General features: G+C 44.9%; 1 protein-coding gene across 2 annotated transcripts in view; it reads left to right on the top strand.

Moving 5' to 3' along the window:
* Positions 1-14,694, top strand: part of DNER (delta/notch like EGF repeat containing) — a 197,450-nt gene that overhangs the window by 174,739 nt on the left and 8,017 nt on the right. For both annotated transcript variants that reach the window (XM_029069128.2, XM_039912661.1), the window contains exon 9: positions 10,722-10,844. In XM_029069128.2, coding sequence (XP_028924961.1) covers positions 10,722-10,844 — 123 coding nt within the window. The remainder of the gene's footprint in view (positions 1-10,721; positions 10,845-14,694) is intronic.

Consider the following 14,694-nt stretch of genomic DNA (forward strand, 5'->3'; position numbering starts at 1 on the left):
TGAGTGTTTTAAAGCCAATGTTGAGGAGTTTTTGTTTGACGCAGAGGTTGATGGGCAACCACTGGAGGTTCTTGAGGAACAGGGTGACATGACCAGACGTTTTTGTAGAAAAATTATCTGGACAGCAGAGTGAAGTATGGACTGGAGTGGGGAAGGACAAGAGGCTGGGAGATCAGAGGGGAGGCTGATGCAGTAATCCAGGCGGGATAGGATGAGTGATTGTGTTAACATGGGGACATCTTGGATGGAGAGGAAAGGGTGATATTGCAAAGGTCAAATCAACAGGATTTAGTGGAGAATTGACTGTGGGTAGAATGAGAGAGAGGAGTCAAGGATAACACCAAGGTTACGGGCTGTCAGGAAGGATAGTGGTGCCATCTACACTGATGGGGAAGTCAGGGGAAGGACAGGTGTTGGTTGGGAAGATAAGTTGTTTTAGACATGTTAAGTTTGTGGTGACAGTGGGACATCCAAATAGAGATGTTTTGAAGGCAGAAGGAAATGCGAGACTGCAGAGAGGGAGAGAAATCAGGGCTGGAGATGTAGATTTAATTATCAGTCGCATAGAGGTGGTAGTTGAAGCCTTGTGAGCCAAGGAGTCCTCCAAGGGAGTGTATATAGATGAGAATAGAAAAGAACCCAGAACTGAACTTTGAGAGGCACCCACAGTTAGGTGGTGGGAGGTAGAGGAGGAGCCCTTGAAAGAGACTGAGAATGAGCGGCTAGAGAGATAGGAGGAGAACCAGGAGAGGACAGTGTCTCTGAAGCCGAGGTTGGATAATGTTTCCAGAAGGGGATGGTCGACAGCGTCGAAGGCAGTTGAGAGGTGGAGAAGAGTTAGGATGAAGTAGAAGCTTTTGATTTGGCAAGAAGGAAATCATTTGTGACCTTTGAGAGGGCAGTTTCTCTGGAGTGAAAGGGACAGACGTCAGATTGGAGGGAGTTGAGGAGAGACTTGGAGGAGAGGAACTTGAGATAGTGGGTGTAGATAACTCGCTCAAGGAGTTTGGAGCCGTGGAGTCAAGGGAAGGTATTTTAGGACAGAGGAGACATGGGCATGTTTGGAAGCAGTGGAGAAGAAGTCACTGGAGAGTGACAGTTGAAGGCTTCAGTTAGGGAGGGAAGAAGGGTGGGGTCAAGTGTTTTGATAAGGTGCGAAGCAGTGGAGTCTGATTTGCAGGAGGAGGGGTGGATTTTGAGAGAGATCTAGAGATACTACAGTGCTGGAGGGAGGGGAATGGAAAGAACAGATAAAATGGCTGAAGGAGATGATAAAGAGGGGAGGCTTTCACGCCTGGCTTCTTTCTTGTTGGTGTTCTGTTTTTTTCACTCATGTCAGTATCTCTTGCTCTCTGATTTGGCATCTCCCTACCTGTCTCACTGTACTTTAACCCGCCCCCGCCTCCTTTCCTTCCTATATTTTTCTCTGCCCAAGATTTCTGTCTCTCTCTCACTGATTGACTTTCTACCTGCATTTTTTCTCCTCAGTGTTTAGTACAGTGCTCTGCACAGAGGAAGCCTAAAAATAAAGACAATTATTTTTAACCACCACAGCTCTGTTCCTCTATGTGTGCCCCTTCTCCCTTCAATCAGTGGCATTTGTTGAGTGCTTACTGTGTGCAGGGCACTGTGTACTAAGCTCTTGGGAGAGTACATTTGAGTTGGTAGACATTATCCCTGCTAGCTTACAGTCTAGTAAGGAGATAGACATTAAAATAAATTTCAGGTAGCAGAAGCATCAAAGTATAAAGAATGTATATATATGAGCTGTGGGGGTGGGAGAGTATCAAAATTTTATTTATTTTTATTGAATCAAATTTATTGAGCACTCGGGTGCAGTGCACTGTACTAAGCGCTTGGGAGAGTACAATATGACATCAAACACATTCCCTGCCCACAACGAGATCAGAGTCTAGAGGGGGAGATGGACATTATTATAAAAAAAAAACTAATTACAGATGTATATGTATATATACATATGTGCCATGGGGAAGGGAGAGAGGATGAATGAAGGAACAAATATGAGTGGCGCAGAAGGGAATGAGAGGAAAGGAGGGCTCAGTCAGGGAAGGCTTCCTGGAGGTGATGTGCCTTCAATAAGGCTTTGAAGTGGGGGAGAGCAATTATCTCTCATATGAGGAGGGAGGGCATTCCAAGGCATAGGTAGGATGTGGGCAAGAGGTCGGCAGCGAGATAAACAAGTTCAAGGTACAGTGAGAAGGTTAGCATCAGAGGAATGAAGGGAATGAAGTGTGCAGGCTGGGTTGTAGTAGGAGAATGGCGAGATGAGGTAGGAGGGGTCAAGGTGGTTAAGTGCTTTAAAGCCAATAGTGAGAAGTTTTTGCTTGATGCAGAGATGAATGGGCAACCACTAGAGTTTCTTAAGGAGTGAGGAAACATGGTCTGAACGTTTATGAAGGAAAATGATTCAGGCAGCAGAGTGTAGTATGGACTGCAGTGGGGAGAGATAGGAGGCAGGGAGGTCAGCAAAGAAGCTGATACAATAATCAAGGCAGATCAAATAAGTGCTTGCATTAATGTGGTCATTTGGATGGAGAAGGGGCGGATTTTGACAATGTGAAGGTAGAACCGACAGGATTTAGTCATGGCTTGAATATGTGGCTTGAAAATAGGTTGAAAATGCTAAAGAGGTTCAGACTTAAGTGCATAGGTAACACAGAAGGGAGGGAGAATAGTGTGGAGAGATGAGAGGGTAGTCAGGGAAGGCTTCCTGGAGGAGATATAATTATAGTAGGCTTTGAAGATAGCCTGTTAGATATGAAGGGGAGAAAGTTCTAGGCAGGAGGGAAAGGGTGAGTAAGGAGTTCATGATGAGAGAGAGAAGATCAAGGCACAATAAATAGGTTGGTGTCAGAGGAGCAAAGCATGCAGTCTTGGTTAGAGTGGGAGAAGAGTGAGGATAGGTAAAAGGGAGAGAGCTGATTGAGCACGTTAAAACCAATGGTGAGTAGTTTCTGTAGTGGAAACAGAGGGGGATCCTCTGGAGATATGTGAGAACTGAGGAGAAATATGCAGAGTGACTTTTTAGAAAAATGATTCAGGCAGCAGAATAAAGTATGGTCTAGAGATGGGAGAGACTGAGGCAGGAGGTCAGAGAGGAGGCTGATGCAGAACTTCAGTTCAATGTTTGGACCAGACTAGTTGGGTTGGAGAGGAAGGAGTGGTATATAGATATGCGTTGAAGATAGAATTGGCTGGATATGACATGTGCTTGGACAGGCACGATGTCAGTTTGGAAGGAGAGAAAGAAGCTAATTCTGGAGATACTGTTAAGGAATCGGTGACTGACTGAATATATGAGTTGAAGGAGAAAAATAAATCAAGGCTATGTGTGACCCTAGGCCAGTCACTTAACTTCTCTATTCCTCAGTTACCTCATCTTTAAAATGGGGATTAAGACTGGGAACCCCATTTGGACATGGACTGTGTCCAACCTGATTAGCTTGTTTTTACACCAGGACTTAGTACGGTGTCTGGCACTCAGTAGGTGTTTAACAAATACCATTAAAAAGGAAAAAAAGGCTAGTGCCAAGATTGTGGGCTTGTGAGACAGGAAGGATGTAAATTTGAACATGATTCTCTTACAGATGGTAGATAAAGCCTTGAGAGCAGATGAGCCACCCAAGGGTGTGGGAGTAGATGAAGACTAGAAGGGGACCCAGAACTGAGCCTTGAGGGACCCTTACATTTGCAGGGGTGGGAGACAGAAGAGGAGCCCACAAAAGAGTCAAAAAGGAATGGTCAGAGGAGTAGGAAGAGAACCAGGAGACACCTATCAGAGAACCTAGGGTTAGTCTTTCCAGGAGGAGAGGTCGGGCCATAGAAGCAAAGGTTGTCAAGGGGAACTGGACAGAGTAGAGTCCCCTTCTCCCCTCAGACTTTCCTCATTCTCCCTTGCTCTTCCTTTCAGTTTTCCATTGCCCTTTCCTCATACCAAGCTTATCGCTCTGTTTCCTTTTCTGGACCTTCCTCCTTTTCATTCTGCTATTTCCCTCTGGGAGCTCAAATTTAGGTTTTTCTTTTTATTTTCTGTTTCTTCCTTCCCTTTCCACCCTCTTGTTGCTGTTCCTCTTTTCTGCCCTGAAAGTTTTGGTTCCTCTTTTTCTCCTGTCCCATCCTATGGCTTTCCTTCTCTTCCCTCTCCCTCAGTCCTCTGGCAAGCCTCCATTACCCGTTGGCTCCAGGACAGGAGGACAGGCAGGAGAAGCGGCATGGCATAGTGGATAGAGCATGGGCCTGGAAGTCAGAAAGTCATGGGTTCTAATTCTTGCTCCATCACTTGTCTGCTATGTGACCTTGGGTAAGTCACTTCATTTTTCTGTGCCTCAGTTCCTCATCTGTAAAATGGGGATTAAGACTCTGAGCCCTATGTGGGACAGGGACTGTGTCCAACCCGCTTTGCTTGTATCCACCCCAGCACTTACTACAGTGCCTGGCACACAGTAAGCCCTTAACAGATACCACAAGTATTATTATTGTTATTATTAGAAGAAAAAGATGGTGATCCTCTGCACTTTCCAGTTATCATTCCTACCATTCCTTTCCAAACTCCTCAAGCCAATTGTCTACACTTGCTGCCTCCATTTTCACCCCTCCAACTATCTCCTTGTCCCCATGCAATTTGGCTTCCGTACCCTCTCCAACCTCATGGAAACAGCCCTCTCCAACGTCACTACTGACATCCTTCTTGCCAAATCCACTTATCGCCACTCCATCCTAATCCTCCTTGACCTATCTGTTGCCTTCATCACTGTGGACCACCCCCTTCTCCTGGAAACACTATCTAACCTTGGTTTCACTCTCACTGTCCTCTCTTGATTCTCTTCCTATCTCTCTGGCCGCTCATTCTCGGTCTCTTTCCTGGTCTCCTCCTCTGCCTCCCACCCCCAACTCTTAGAGTCCCTCAAGGTTCAGTTCTGGGTCCCCTTCTATTCTCCATCTATACCCACTCTCATGGAGAACTCATTCTCTCCCATGGGCTCAACTACCATCTCTGTGTAGATGATTCCTAAATCTACTTCTTCAACTCAGACCTCTCTCCTTCTCTACAATCTCACATTTCCTCCTGCCTTCAGCACATCTCTATTTGGAGTCCTGCCGACACCTCAAACTAAACACATCCAAAACAGAACTCATTATCTTCTCACTCAAACTTTTTCCTCCCCGTCACTGCTCTCACAGCTTCATCTATTTGCAAATGATACCCAAATTTACCTCTCTAGCCCAACCTCTCTTCTTTTTTGCAATCTCACATTTATCCTGCTTTTTGGACATCTCTTCCGAGGGATGACATTTCAAATTCAACAAATCTAAAATCTATACTCTTGACCTTTCCTCCTCATGTGAAAGGAAGCAGCGTAGCCTAACGGAAAGAGCATAGGACTGGGAGTTGGGAGACCTGGTTCCAATCCTGACTCTTCCACTCTCCTGCTGTGTGACCTTGGGCAAGTCATTTAATTTCTCTGTGCCTGTAAATAAAGGGTAAGGTGTCTCTTCTACTCTTCACTAAATTGTGAGACTCATGAGGGACAGAGACTGAATCTGATATGATTGCAAGCCACTTAACTCCTCTATGCCTCAGTTACCTCATCTGTAAAATAGGGATTTAAACAGTGAGCCCTTTGTGGGATCAGAGACTGTGTCCAACCCAATTAGCTTTTATCTACTCCAGTGATTAGTATAGTGCCTGGCACATAGTAAGTGCTTAACAAATACCACAATTATGATGATGATGATGATTATATTATTATTATTACATTGTAGCTATCCCACACATAGTAAATACCTAAGAAATGCCATTATTATTATTATATCATTATTATTTCTTATTTGTTTCCAATTCCACTCCTTCCTCTGACTTTCTGATCATGATTGGCAATACTACCATCCTCCCAGTCTCACAAACCCACAACCCTGCCGTTATCCTCAACTCCCCTCTCTTTGAACTGCCATATTGAGTCAGTCATCAAATCCTGTCAGTTCTTTCTTCCCATCTTCTCCAGAATCCATCGCTTCTTCTTCCAAACTGCCACCTTGGAGGTCCACGCCCTGGTCATATCCTGACTTAGGTATTGCATCAGCCTCCTCACAGACTTCCCTGCCTCTGGTCTCTCCCCTTTCCAGGACATTCTTCACTCTCCTGCCCGGATCTTTTTTCTTAAAAAAAAAAAAAATCCAAGTATGTCTCCCCACTCCTCAAAACCTGCAGTGGTTGCTCACTTCTCTCCACATGAAACAGGGACACCTGACAGTTCTGAAGCATTCAATCAGCTCTCTTCCAACTCCTCATCCTTAATTGTCTCCCACTCCAACCCTGCACTCATCTTTCACTCCTCTCAGGACAATCTTTTCCTCATGGGTCAGTCTCATCCTTTTTGGGGCTGACCTCTCTCTCATATCCTCCCTCTGCATGAAATTCCCTCCCCTTCTACATTCACCTGGGACAACACTGCTCTCCCCATCTTCAAAGTCCTTCTAAAAATCATATTTCCTCCAGGAGGCCTTCTCCAATTAACATCTCACTTCTCTACCCTATTTCCTCATGTACTTCTACTGTAGCACTTCCATGTCACCTAAACATTTGGGTATTCACCCCATATCCCCCCCGACCCAACACCTGTGTACATCCCTTTAAACTCTGTGGCTTCCACCTATCTGTAACTTATTTTGGGGTCTGGCTCCCCAGCTAGGTACTAGTTTCCTTTAGTGTACAGATTGTGTCTACTAACTACGGAACTCTCTCTTTACAGTGCTTCCTACTGAACTCTCTTTATGGTACAGTAAGCACTCAGTAAAATACTGTTCATTGGTTGATTGATCAGAGATGCCAGAAACCAAGGGAACAGGATCAGGCAATATAATGTTATGGACCGTGGAGTGATAATTGGGAGGAAGGAGAAAGCAGAGAATGAAGGGGAGAAAGTACTTGGATGAAAGAAACGCAGAGGATGGAGCAAGGGAATGGGGAAGTGGAGTACAACAAACTAACCACCGGAGGCTAACACCCTGGGAGCAACGACTGATCCCGCCTGATATGGGTTTTGACGATGCTTCTTTGGCTGAAGGCCTGGGCTCTGGAGAATCCATTTCCTTCCCACCTTCATATTGTGCCATTATATCATCTATTTTCTAAATTTCTCAATCTATCTTGTCCCTGAGTGCTTTGATTCAAATTTGTCAAAGTCACCTCAAATCAAGTAAAGACATGACAAAAATAGAACAGCTAAGGACTTCTGGAGAAACTAGAAATAAAGTCATCCGATCTAAAAATGACCCATCAAAATTCTCCTCTTCCCCACCATGGTCTCTGTCCTTCCAACACTTGCTCTAGACTTTTCCTGCCATCTCACACTCCCTTCTTTATCTCCCTTCAAAATCCGCTCGAACAACTATTACCCCCGATACAGTTCCTAACTTAACCCTGACCTCCATGATCATGTTATTACACCAGCCACCCTTAGCACTTATAGTAAGAATATGATATGTCTCCACACAGATTTTCTCATTTTAATCTTTTGGAGCGTGTAATTGCTTTACCACTAGTTTGCATAATAGAAGAATCTTATGAGAATAGGTTAAATTGGCTTTCAAGCTAAAGAGAAAACAACTGTAATCATCCTTGAAGAGAGCTAACACATCCCATTTCATGAAGTGGGGACAGGCTGAAATCATATCTGGTTGATAATTATTTCACATCTGACAGAAAGCCGTTTTGATTACAGAAAGTTGGTTTTGCCGGGTGCTTTATATTTAAAATCTCATTTTATTTTTATGAAACTAGTGATTTTGAAAGGATTTTAATACTAAGTCATAAAATGTCAGTGCTGTATAATCACTTAAGGCCATATTAAACAAGAGACAGCAAATAGGCTCAGAATTACAAATTAGTCTTCCTACTCGCATAGCAATGAAAGACTGACATTTGCAAGATGCCTGGGCGCAAATGCTCTTTCTGCACAAATCCCTGCCTTTCCTCTAGGTGATTCTGACTTGCCTGGACTGGGCTACACCTCACAGGCCTGCTCTTCTGAGGCCACAAATCCCAGGCCCGGGGGGTGGCCAGGAAATGCCTAGAGAGGGGGCAATGCTGTGGGGATGTTAGCCCCAACGACTTCAGAGGTGCCCAGAGAGACTGACCATCCAGGGGCAAAGCCTGAGTCATCACTTGTCTGCTGTGTGACCTTGGGCAAATCGCTGTGCCTCAGTTACCTCATCTGTAAAATGGGTTTTAAGACTGTGAGCCCCATGTGGGACAGGGACTGTGTCCAACCTGATTACCTTGATATCTACCCCAGCACCTAAAAGAGTGCTCGACACATAGTAAGTGCTTAACAAATGCTATTATTATTATCATTATTATTATTATTATGATGATTTGGTCCCTCTCAGCCATTCTAAGTCCAGTTGGTTCTAGATGGACTCTGGGATTTGGGTCAGAGCCAGGCTGCCATGCTGCTCCCAGATAAATCAATCTATATTGTTTATTGAGCACCTAGTGTGTGCAGAGCACTTTACTAAGTGATGATGATGATGATGATGATGATTATTAAGTGTGGCCAGGTCATTTCTGATTCATAATGACTCCATGGTTATACTTTCTCCAGAACGTCCTGTCCTCTGTCATAATCCACAACCTTTCTAACGATTAGATTAGAACCCATGACCGCATAATCCCTACCACACAAGCCTGTAACGTTGGCATTGTCCTCGATTCATCTCTCTCATTCAATCCACATAGTCAATCTGTCAGCAAATCTTGTTGGTTTTACCTTCACAACATTGCTAAAAATACATCTTTTCCTCTCCATCCAACTTATTACTATGTTATCCCAAGCATTATCCTATCCCTACTTGACTACTGCCACTTGTCAGCTGTGTGACTGTGGGCAAGTCACTTAATTTCTCTGTGCCTCAGTTCCCTCATCTGTAAAATGGGGATTAAGACTGTGAGCCCTACGTGGGACAAGCTGATTCCCCTGTGTCTACCCCAGCGCTTAGAACAGTGCTCGGCACATAGTAAGCGCTTAACAAATACCAACATTATTATTATTATTATTACTGCATCTGCCTCCGTGATGACTACCCTGCCACCTACTTCTCTCTTTCCACTGCAGTTCATACTTTACTCTGCTGCCCAGATCATTTTTCTTTAACTGTAAGTTTCTCGTGGGCAGGGAATGTATCTACCAACTCTGTTACATTGTACTCTCCCAAGAACTTCCCAAGAACTTACTACAGGGCTCTGCACACAGGAAGCGATCAATAAATATGACTGACTGTAAAAGAGCTCAGTTCATGTCTCCCCACTCCTCAAGAACCTCCAGCGGTTGCCCATCCACCCCTGCATCACTTCTTCTTTTCTCATTCCCTTCTACATTGCCCTTTGCACTAGGATCTGCACCCTTTATTCACCCCTCCCTCAGCCTTGCAAATCCATAATTTATTTTAATGTCTGTCTCCCCTCTGGACTCTAAGCTCGTTTGGGGCCAGGAACGTGTCTACCAACTCTGTTATACTGTACTTTCCCAAACACTTATGATTTATTGATTGATGTACCTCCGAATCAAAAAGAAACTCCTTACCATCAGATTTAAAGCACTCCCTCAGCTCACCCTCTCCTATCTTACTGCTCTGATCACTCCTATTACAGCCCAACCTGCACACTTTGCTCCCCTAGCGCGAGTTTACCCACTCTTCCTTGATCTCATCTATCTTGCCACCGTCCCTTGTCCTACATCTTCCTCTAGCCTGGAACTCCCTCCCCCACCATATATGTCAGACAACCACTGTCCCACCTTCAATGCCTTATAAAGATCATATTTCCTCTAAAAGGCCTTCCCTGATTTAGCCCTCTTTTTCCTGGCTTTCTCTCCCTTCTATGTTGTCTACGTACTTGGACCTGTACCTTTTGGACAATTCGTTTTTGCCCCACCATCAGCCCCACAACACTTAAGTAGATATCTATAAATTGTATGTTATAAATGATTTATATTAATGTCTGACTCCCCCTCTGAACTGTAAGCTCTTTGTAAGCAGGAAATGTGCCTGCTAACTGTTTTGTATTGTACTCTCCCAAGTGCTTCTAGACTCTGAGCACGTTGTTGAGTAGGGTTGGATTGGGTTGCATAGGGATAGTCTCTATCTGTTGCCGAATTGTACTTGCCAGTCGCTTAGTACAGTGCTCTACACACAGTAAGCATTCAATGAATACAATTGAATGAATGAATGAATGAATCCCAATTCTGCCACTTGTCTGCTGTGTGACCTTGGGCAAGCCACTTGACTTCTCTGAGCCTCAGTTACCTCATCTGGGATTAAGACTGCTAGCTCCATGTGGGACAACCTGATTACCTTGTATCTCCCCCAGCGCTTAGAACAGTGGTTAGTTGTCTTGTTTTTGTCCGTCTGTCTCCCCCGATTAGACTGTAAGCCTGTCAATGGGCAGGGATTGTCTCTGTTGCCAAATTGTACATTCCAATTATGCTCTGTATATAGTAAGCGCTCAGTAAATACTATTGAATGAATGAATGAACATAGTAAGCGCTTAACAAATACCATCATTATTATTATCATGAAAGTGCTTAGAACAGTGCTGTGCAAGCAGTAAACGCTCAATAAGGGTACTTCCATGACACTTTGTTAGTATCCAGAAAGCATTCAGTGGGAAACATTGCAGAGTGTGATTTTCTCTTGTGCTGTAGGGTACCATGGCCTGTATTGTGAAGAGGACTATAATGAGTGTCTGTCGGCACCTTGCCAAAACGCTGCCACCTGCAAAGACCTGGTCAATGGCTACGAGTGCTTGTGCCTCCCACAATATAAAGGTAAGGACTTCCTTGGGTTCCCTCTAATGGCATAACTATGAACGGCTATATCATCCTGGAGTAGTGTATGCCCTTCTGCTTGCTGCTTCTTTGGGAGGACATATTAGAGCTGGAGAAGCAGCGTGGTCTAGTAGCTAGAGCACGGGACTGGGAGTCAGAAGGACCTGGGTTCTAATCCCGGCTCTGCCACTTGGATGCTGCGTGACCTTGGGCAAATCACTTCTCTGGGTCTCAGTTGCCTCATCTGAAACATGGGGATTCATTCATTCATTCAATAGTATTTATTGAGCGCTTACTATGTGCAGAGCACTGTACTAAGCTCTTGGAATGAACAAGTCGGCAACAAATACGGTCCCTGCTGTTTGACGGGCTTACAGTCTAATCGGGGGAGACGGACAGACAAGAACAATGGCAATAAATAGAGTCAAGGGGAAGAACATCTCGTAAAAACAATGGCAACTAAATAGAATCAAGGCGATGTACAATTCATTAACAAAATAAATAGGGTAATGGAAATATATACAGTTGAGTGGAGGAGTACAGTGCTGTGGGGATGGGAAGGGAGAGGTGGAGGAGCAGAGGGAAAGGGGGAAAAGAGGGTTTAGCTGCGGAGAGGTAAAGGGGGGGTGGCAGAGGGAGTAGAGGGAGAAGAGGAGCTCAGTCTGGGAAGGCCTCTTGGAGGAGGTGAGTTTTAAGTAGGGTTTTGAAGAGGGGAAGAGAATCAGTTTGGCGGAGGTGAGGAGGGAGGGCGTTCCAGGACCGCGGGAGGACGTGACCCAGGAGTCGACGGCGGGATAGGCAAGACCGAGGGACGGTGAGGAGGTGGGCGGCAGAGGAGCGGAGCGTGCGGGGTGGGCGGTAGAAAGAGAGAAGGGAGGAGAGGTAGGAAGGGGCAAGGTGATGGAGAGCCTTGAAGCCTAGAGTGAGGAGTTTTTGTTTGGAGCGGAGGTTGATAGGCAACCACTGGAGTTGTTTAAGAAGGGGAGTGACATGCCCAGATCGTTTCTGCAGGAAGATGAGCCGGGCATTAAGATTGTGAACCCTCTGTGGGACGTGGACTGTGTCCAACCTGATTAGCTTGTATCTACCCCAGCATTTAGTACAGTGCCTGGCATTCAAGCAGCGTGGCTCAGTGGAAAGAGCCTGGGCTTTGGAGTCAGAGGTCATGGGTTCAAATCCCAGCTGACTGTGGGCAAGTCAACTTCTCTGGGCCTCAGTTACTTCATCTGTAAAATGGGGATTAACTGTGAGCCTCGCGTGGGACATCCTGATTACCCTGTATCTACCCCAGTGCTTAGAACGGTGCTCTGCACATAGTAAGCACTTAACAAATACCAACATTATCATTTATTAAGCGCTTACTATGTGCAGAGCACTGTACTAAGCTCTTGGGAGAGTGCAATACAACAATAAACAGACACATTCCCTGCAAACAAAAGTTTACAGTCTAGGGAGCAGGGAGACAGACATCGATACAAATATATACATTACAGATATATATCTAAGTGCTGTGGGGCTGGATGGGGGGAGGATCAAAGGGAGCAAGCCAGGGCAGTGCAGAAAGGAGTGGAGAAGAGGAAAGTGGGGGCTTAGTCTGGGAAGGCCTCTTGGAGGAGATGTGCCTTCAATAAAGCTTTGTAACCTGTATCTACCCCAGCACTTAGAACAGTGCTTGGCACATAGTAAGTGCTTAACAAGTACCATAATTATTAGTATTAATGATTTGAGGACAGACTGAAATCATCCGAACTCTTTAAGATATAGGCTGAGGTGGGGCGGGATTGATGTTTCCAAAGTCACGAGGGGTTCACGCATTCTCACACCACCAGGGGCAAGGGATCACTCTTGGAAGGTGTTTGGTTTAAATAAATCACCCAACAAACCAAACCATTCTTCCCACTGTGCTTTTTTGGCAAATATAATTTTTTTCCTTTGCCAAGTTTTGCAGATTGAAATTGCAGAGTGAAGATGTGGATGTTAGAGGATTCAAGAAGTGTTAGATTAAAACTATTGAACGATAGAGGCATGTGATGGATTACTAGAGGAAAAGTTAAGGATGTTTAATGGTCCATCCCTAACCATGAGGTTGGATGGCAAGAGGAACAACCTTCCCAACCATGTTTCCCAACTGTAGGAAACACCCAGGCTGGGTAGACTAGACATCCGATCCAGTATTGGCACCGATTAAGTCTTATGTTGTTGCGCAGACTCGGGATTTAGTCAACTGTGCTGATTCTCTGGAATGTCTGGATTTATGTTGCATCAACTAACTAGCCCTTACTACAAAACTTTGGAATTTTGACCCTGTTTTAAGTGTCTCGCAGGCCATTTCTGCTCAATGCTAAATGTAATATCCCTACGGTATCCACTGTGTGCTTCACCAGGAAATAACTTGGGTCATGAATGTTTTATTACAAGGGCATAGCTGAAGAATGGACTTGTTTTCATTGAAATAAATATGTGCTATTTGTTAAGATATTGGGAATGGTTCCTTGTTCTGTGGTCAGTGCTACTTATGCATCTGCCAAAGCACCCTGCAGTTACCCATTTAACTAGGGTTTGTGGCTGCTACTCTCTGGATCTAATTAAACAGGGGTGTCCTCTTGTCAATGAAAATGTTTTGGGATTTCAGTTTTATATCTAGGGTACACATAATCTATTGCATTTGAGGAACAAAATGAGAAATCTGGAAGATGTTTTATAGGAACAACTAAAGTAATCTTGCATTATCACTGAGATTCCCAGTCTCTTTTACTACCTTCTCCTCTGCCTCCCACCTCCTAACTGTGGGAGTTCCTCAAGGCTTAGTTCTGGGTCCTCTTCTACTCTACATCTCCATCCACTCCTTTGGAGAACTCATTCACTCCCAAGGTTTCAACTACCATTTCTACACGGATGATTCCCAAATCTACCTAGCCACCTCGACCTCTCTCCTTCTTTGCAATCTCACATCTCCTGCCTTCAGGGCATCTCTACCTGGATGTCCCATTGACACCTGAAACTTAACATGTCCAAAACAGAACTCCTCAGCTTTTCACCCAAACCCTGACTTCCCCTAGACTTTCCCATCACTGTAGACAGCACCACCATCCTCCCTGTCTCACATGCCCATAACCTTGGTACTATCCTCTACTCATCTCTTTCATTCAACGTGCGTCTTCAGTCTGTCACCAAATCCTGTTGGTTCTACCCTCACAACATCTCTCAAATCCACCCTTCCTTTCCATCCAAATGGTTGCCATGCTTATCCAAGGACTTTCATCCCACTTGGCATCAGCCTCCTCGCTGACCTTCTTGCATCCTGTCTCTCCCCATTCTAGTCCATTCAGCACTTTCCTAGTTCATTTTTCTAATCCATCATTTTCAATAAATGGGATTCATTAAGCATTTACTATGTGCAGTGTACTAAGCACTTTGGAGAATGTGTCTGCCAACTTGTTGTAATCTCCAAAGAGACACATTCTCTGCCCACTTCTAAAAAAACGTTCAGTTCACATCTCCACAATCCTCAGTGACTGCCCATTCACCTCAATATCAAACAGACACTCCTTACCATCAACTTTAAACCACTCAATCAGCTCTTCCCCTCCTACCTAACCTGGCTGATCTCCTACTACAACCCAGCCCACACACCTTGCTCTTCTCACATCAGCCTACTCACTGTATCTCGATTTCATCTGTCTCACCACTGACCCCCTGCTAAGTCCTCCCTCTAGCCTCGAACTCCTTCCCCCTTCATATATGACATACCATCACTCTTCCCATCTTCAAAGCCCTCCAGGAGGCCTTCCCTGATTCAACCCTCATTTCCCCTACTCGCCCTCCCTTTCTGCATCACCTATGCCCTTGG

Source organism: Ornithorhynchus anatinus, chromosome 1, assembly GCF_004115215.2.
Source record: "Ornithorhynchus anatinus isolate Pmale09 chromosome 1, mOrnAna1.pri.v4, whole genome shotgun sequence".
NCBI classification, from domain to species: Eukaryota; Metazoa; Chordata; class Mammalia; order Monotremata; family Ornithorhynchidae; genus Ornithorhynchus; species Ornithorhynchus anatinus.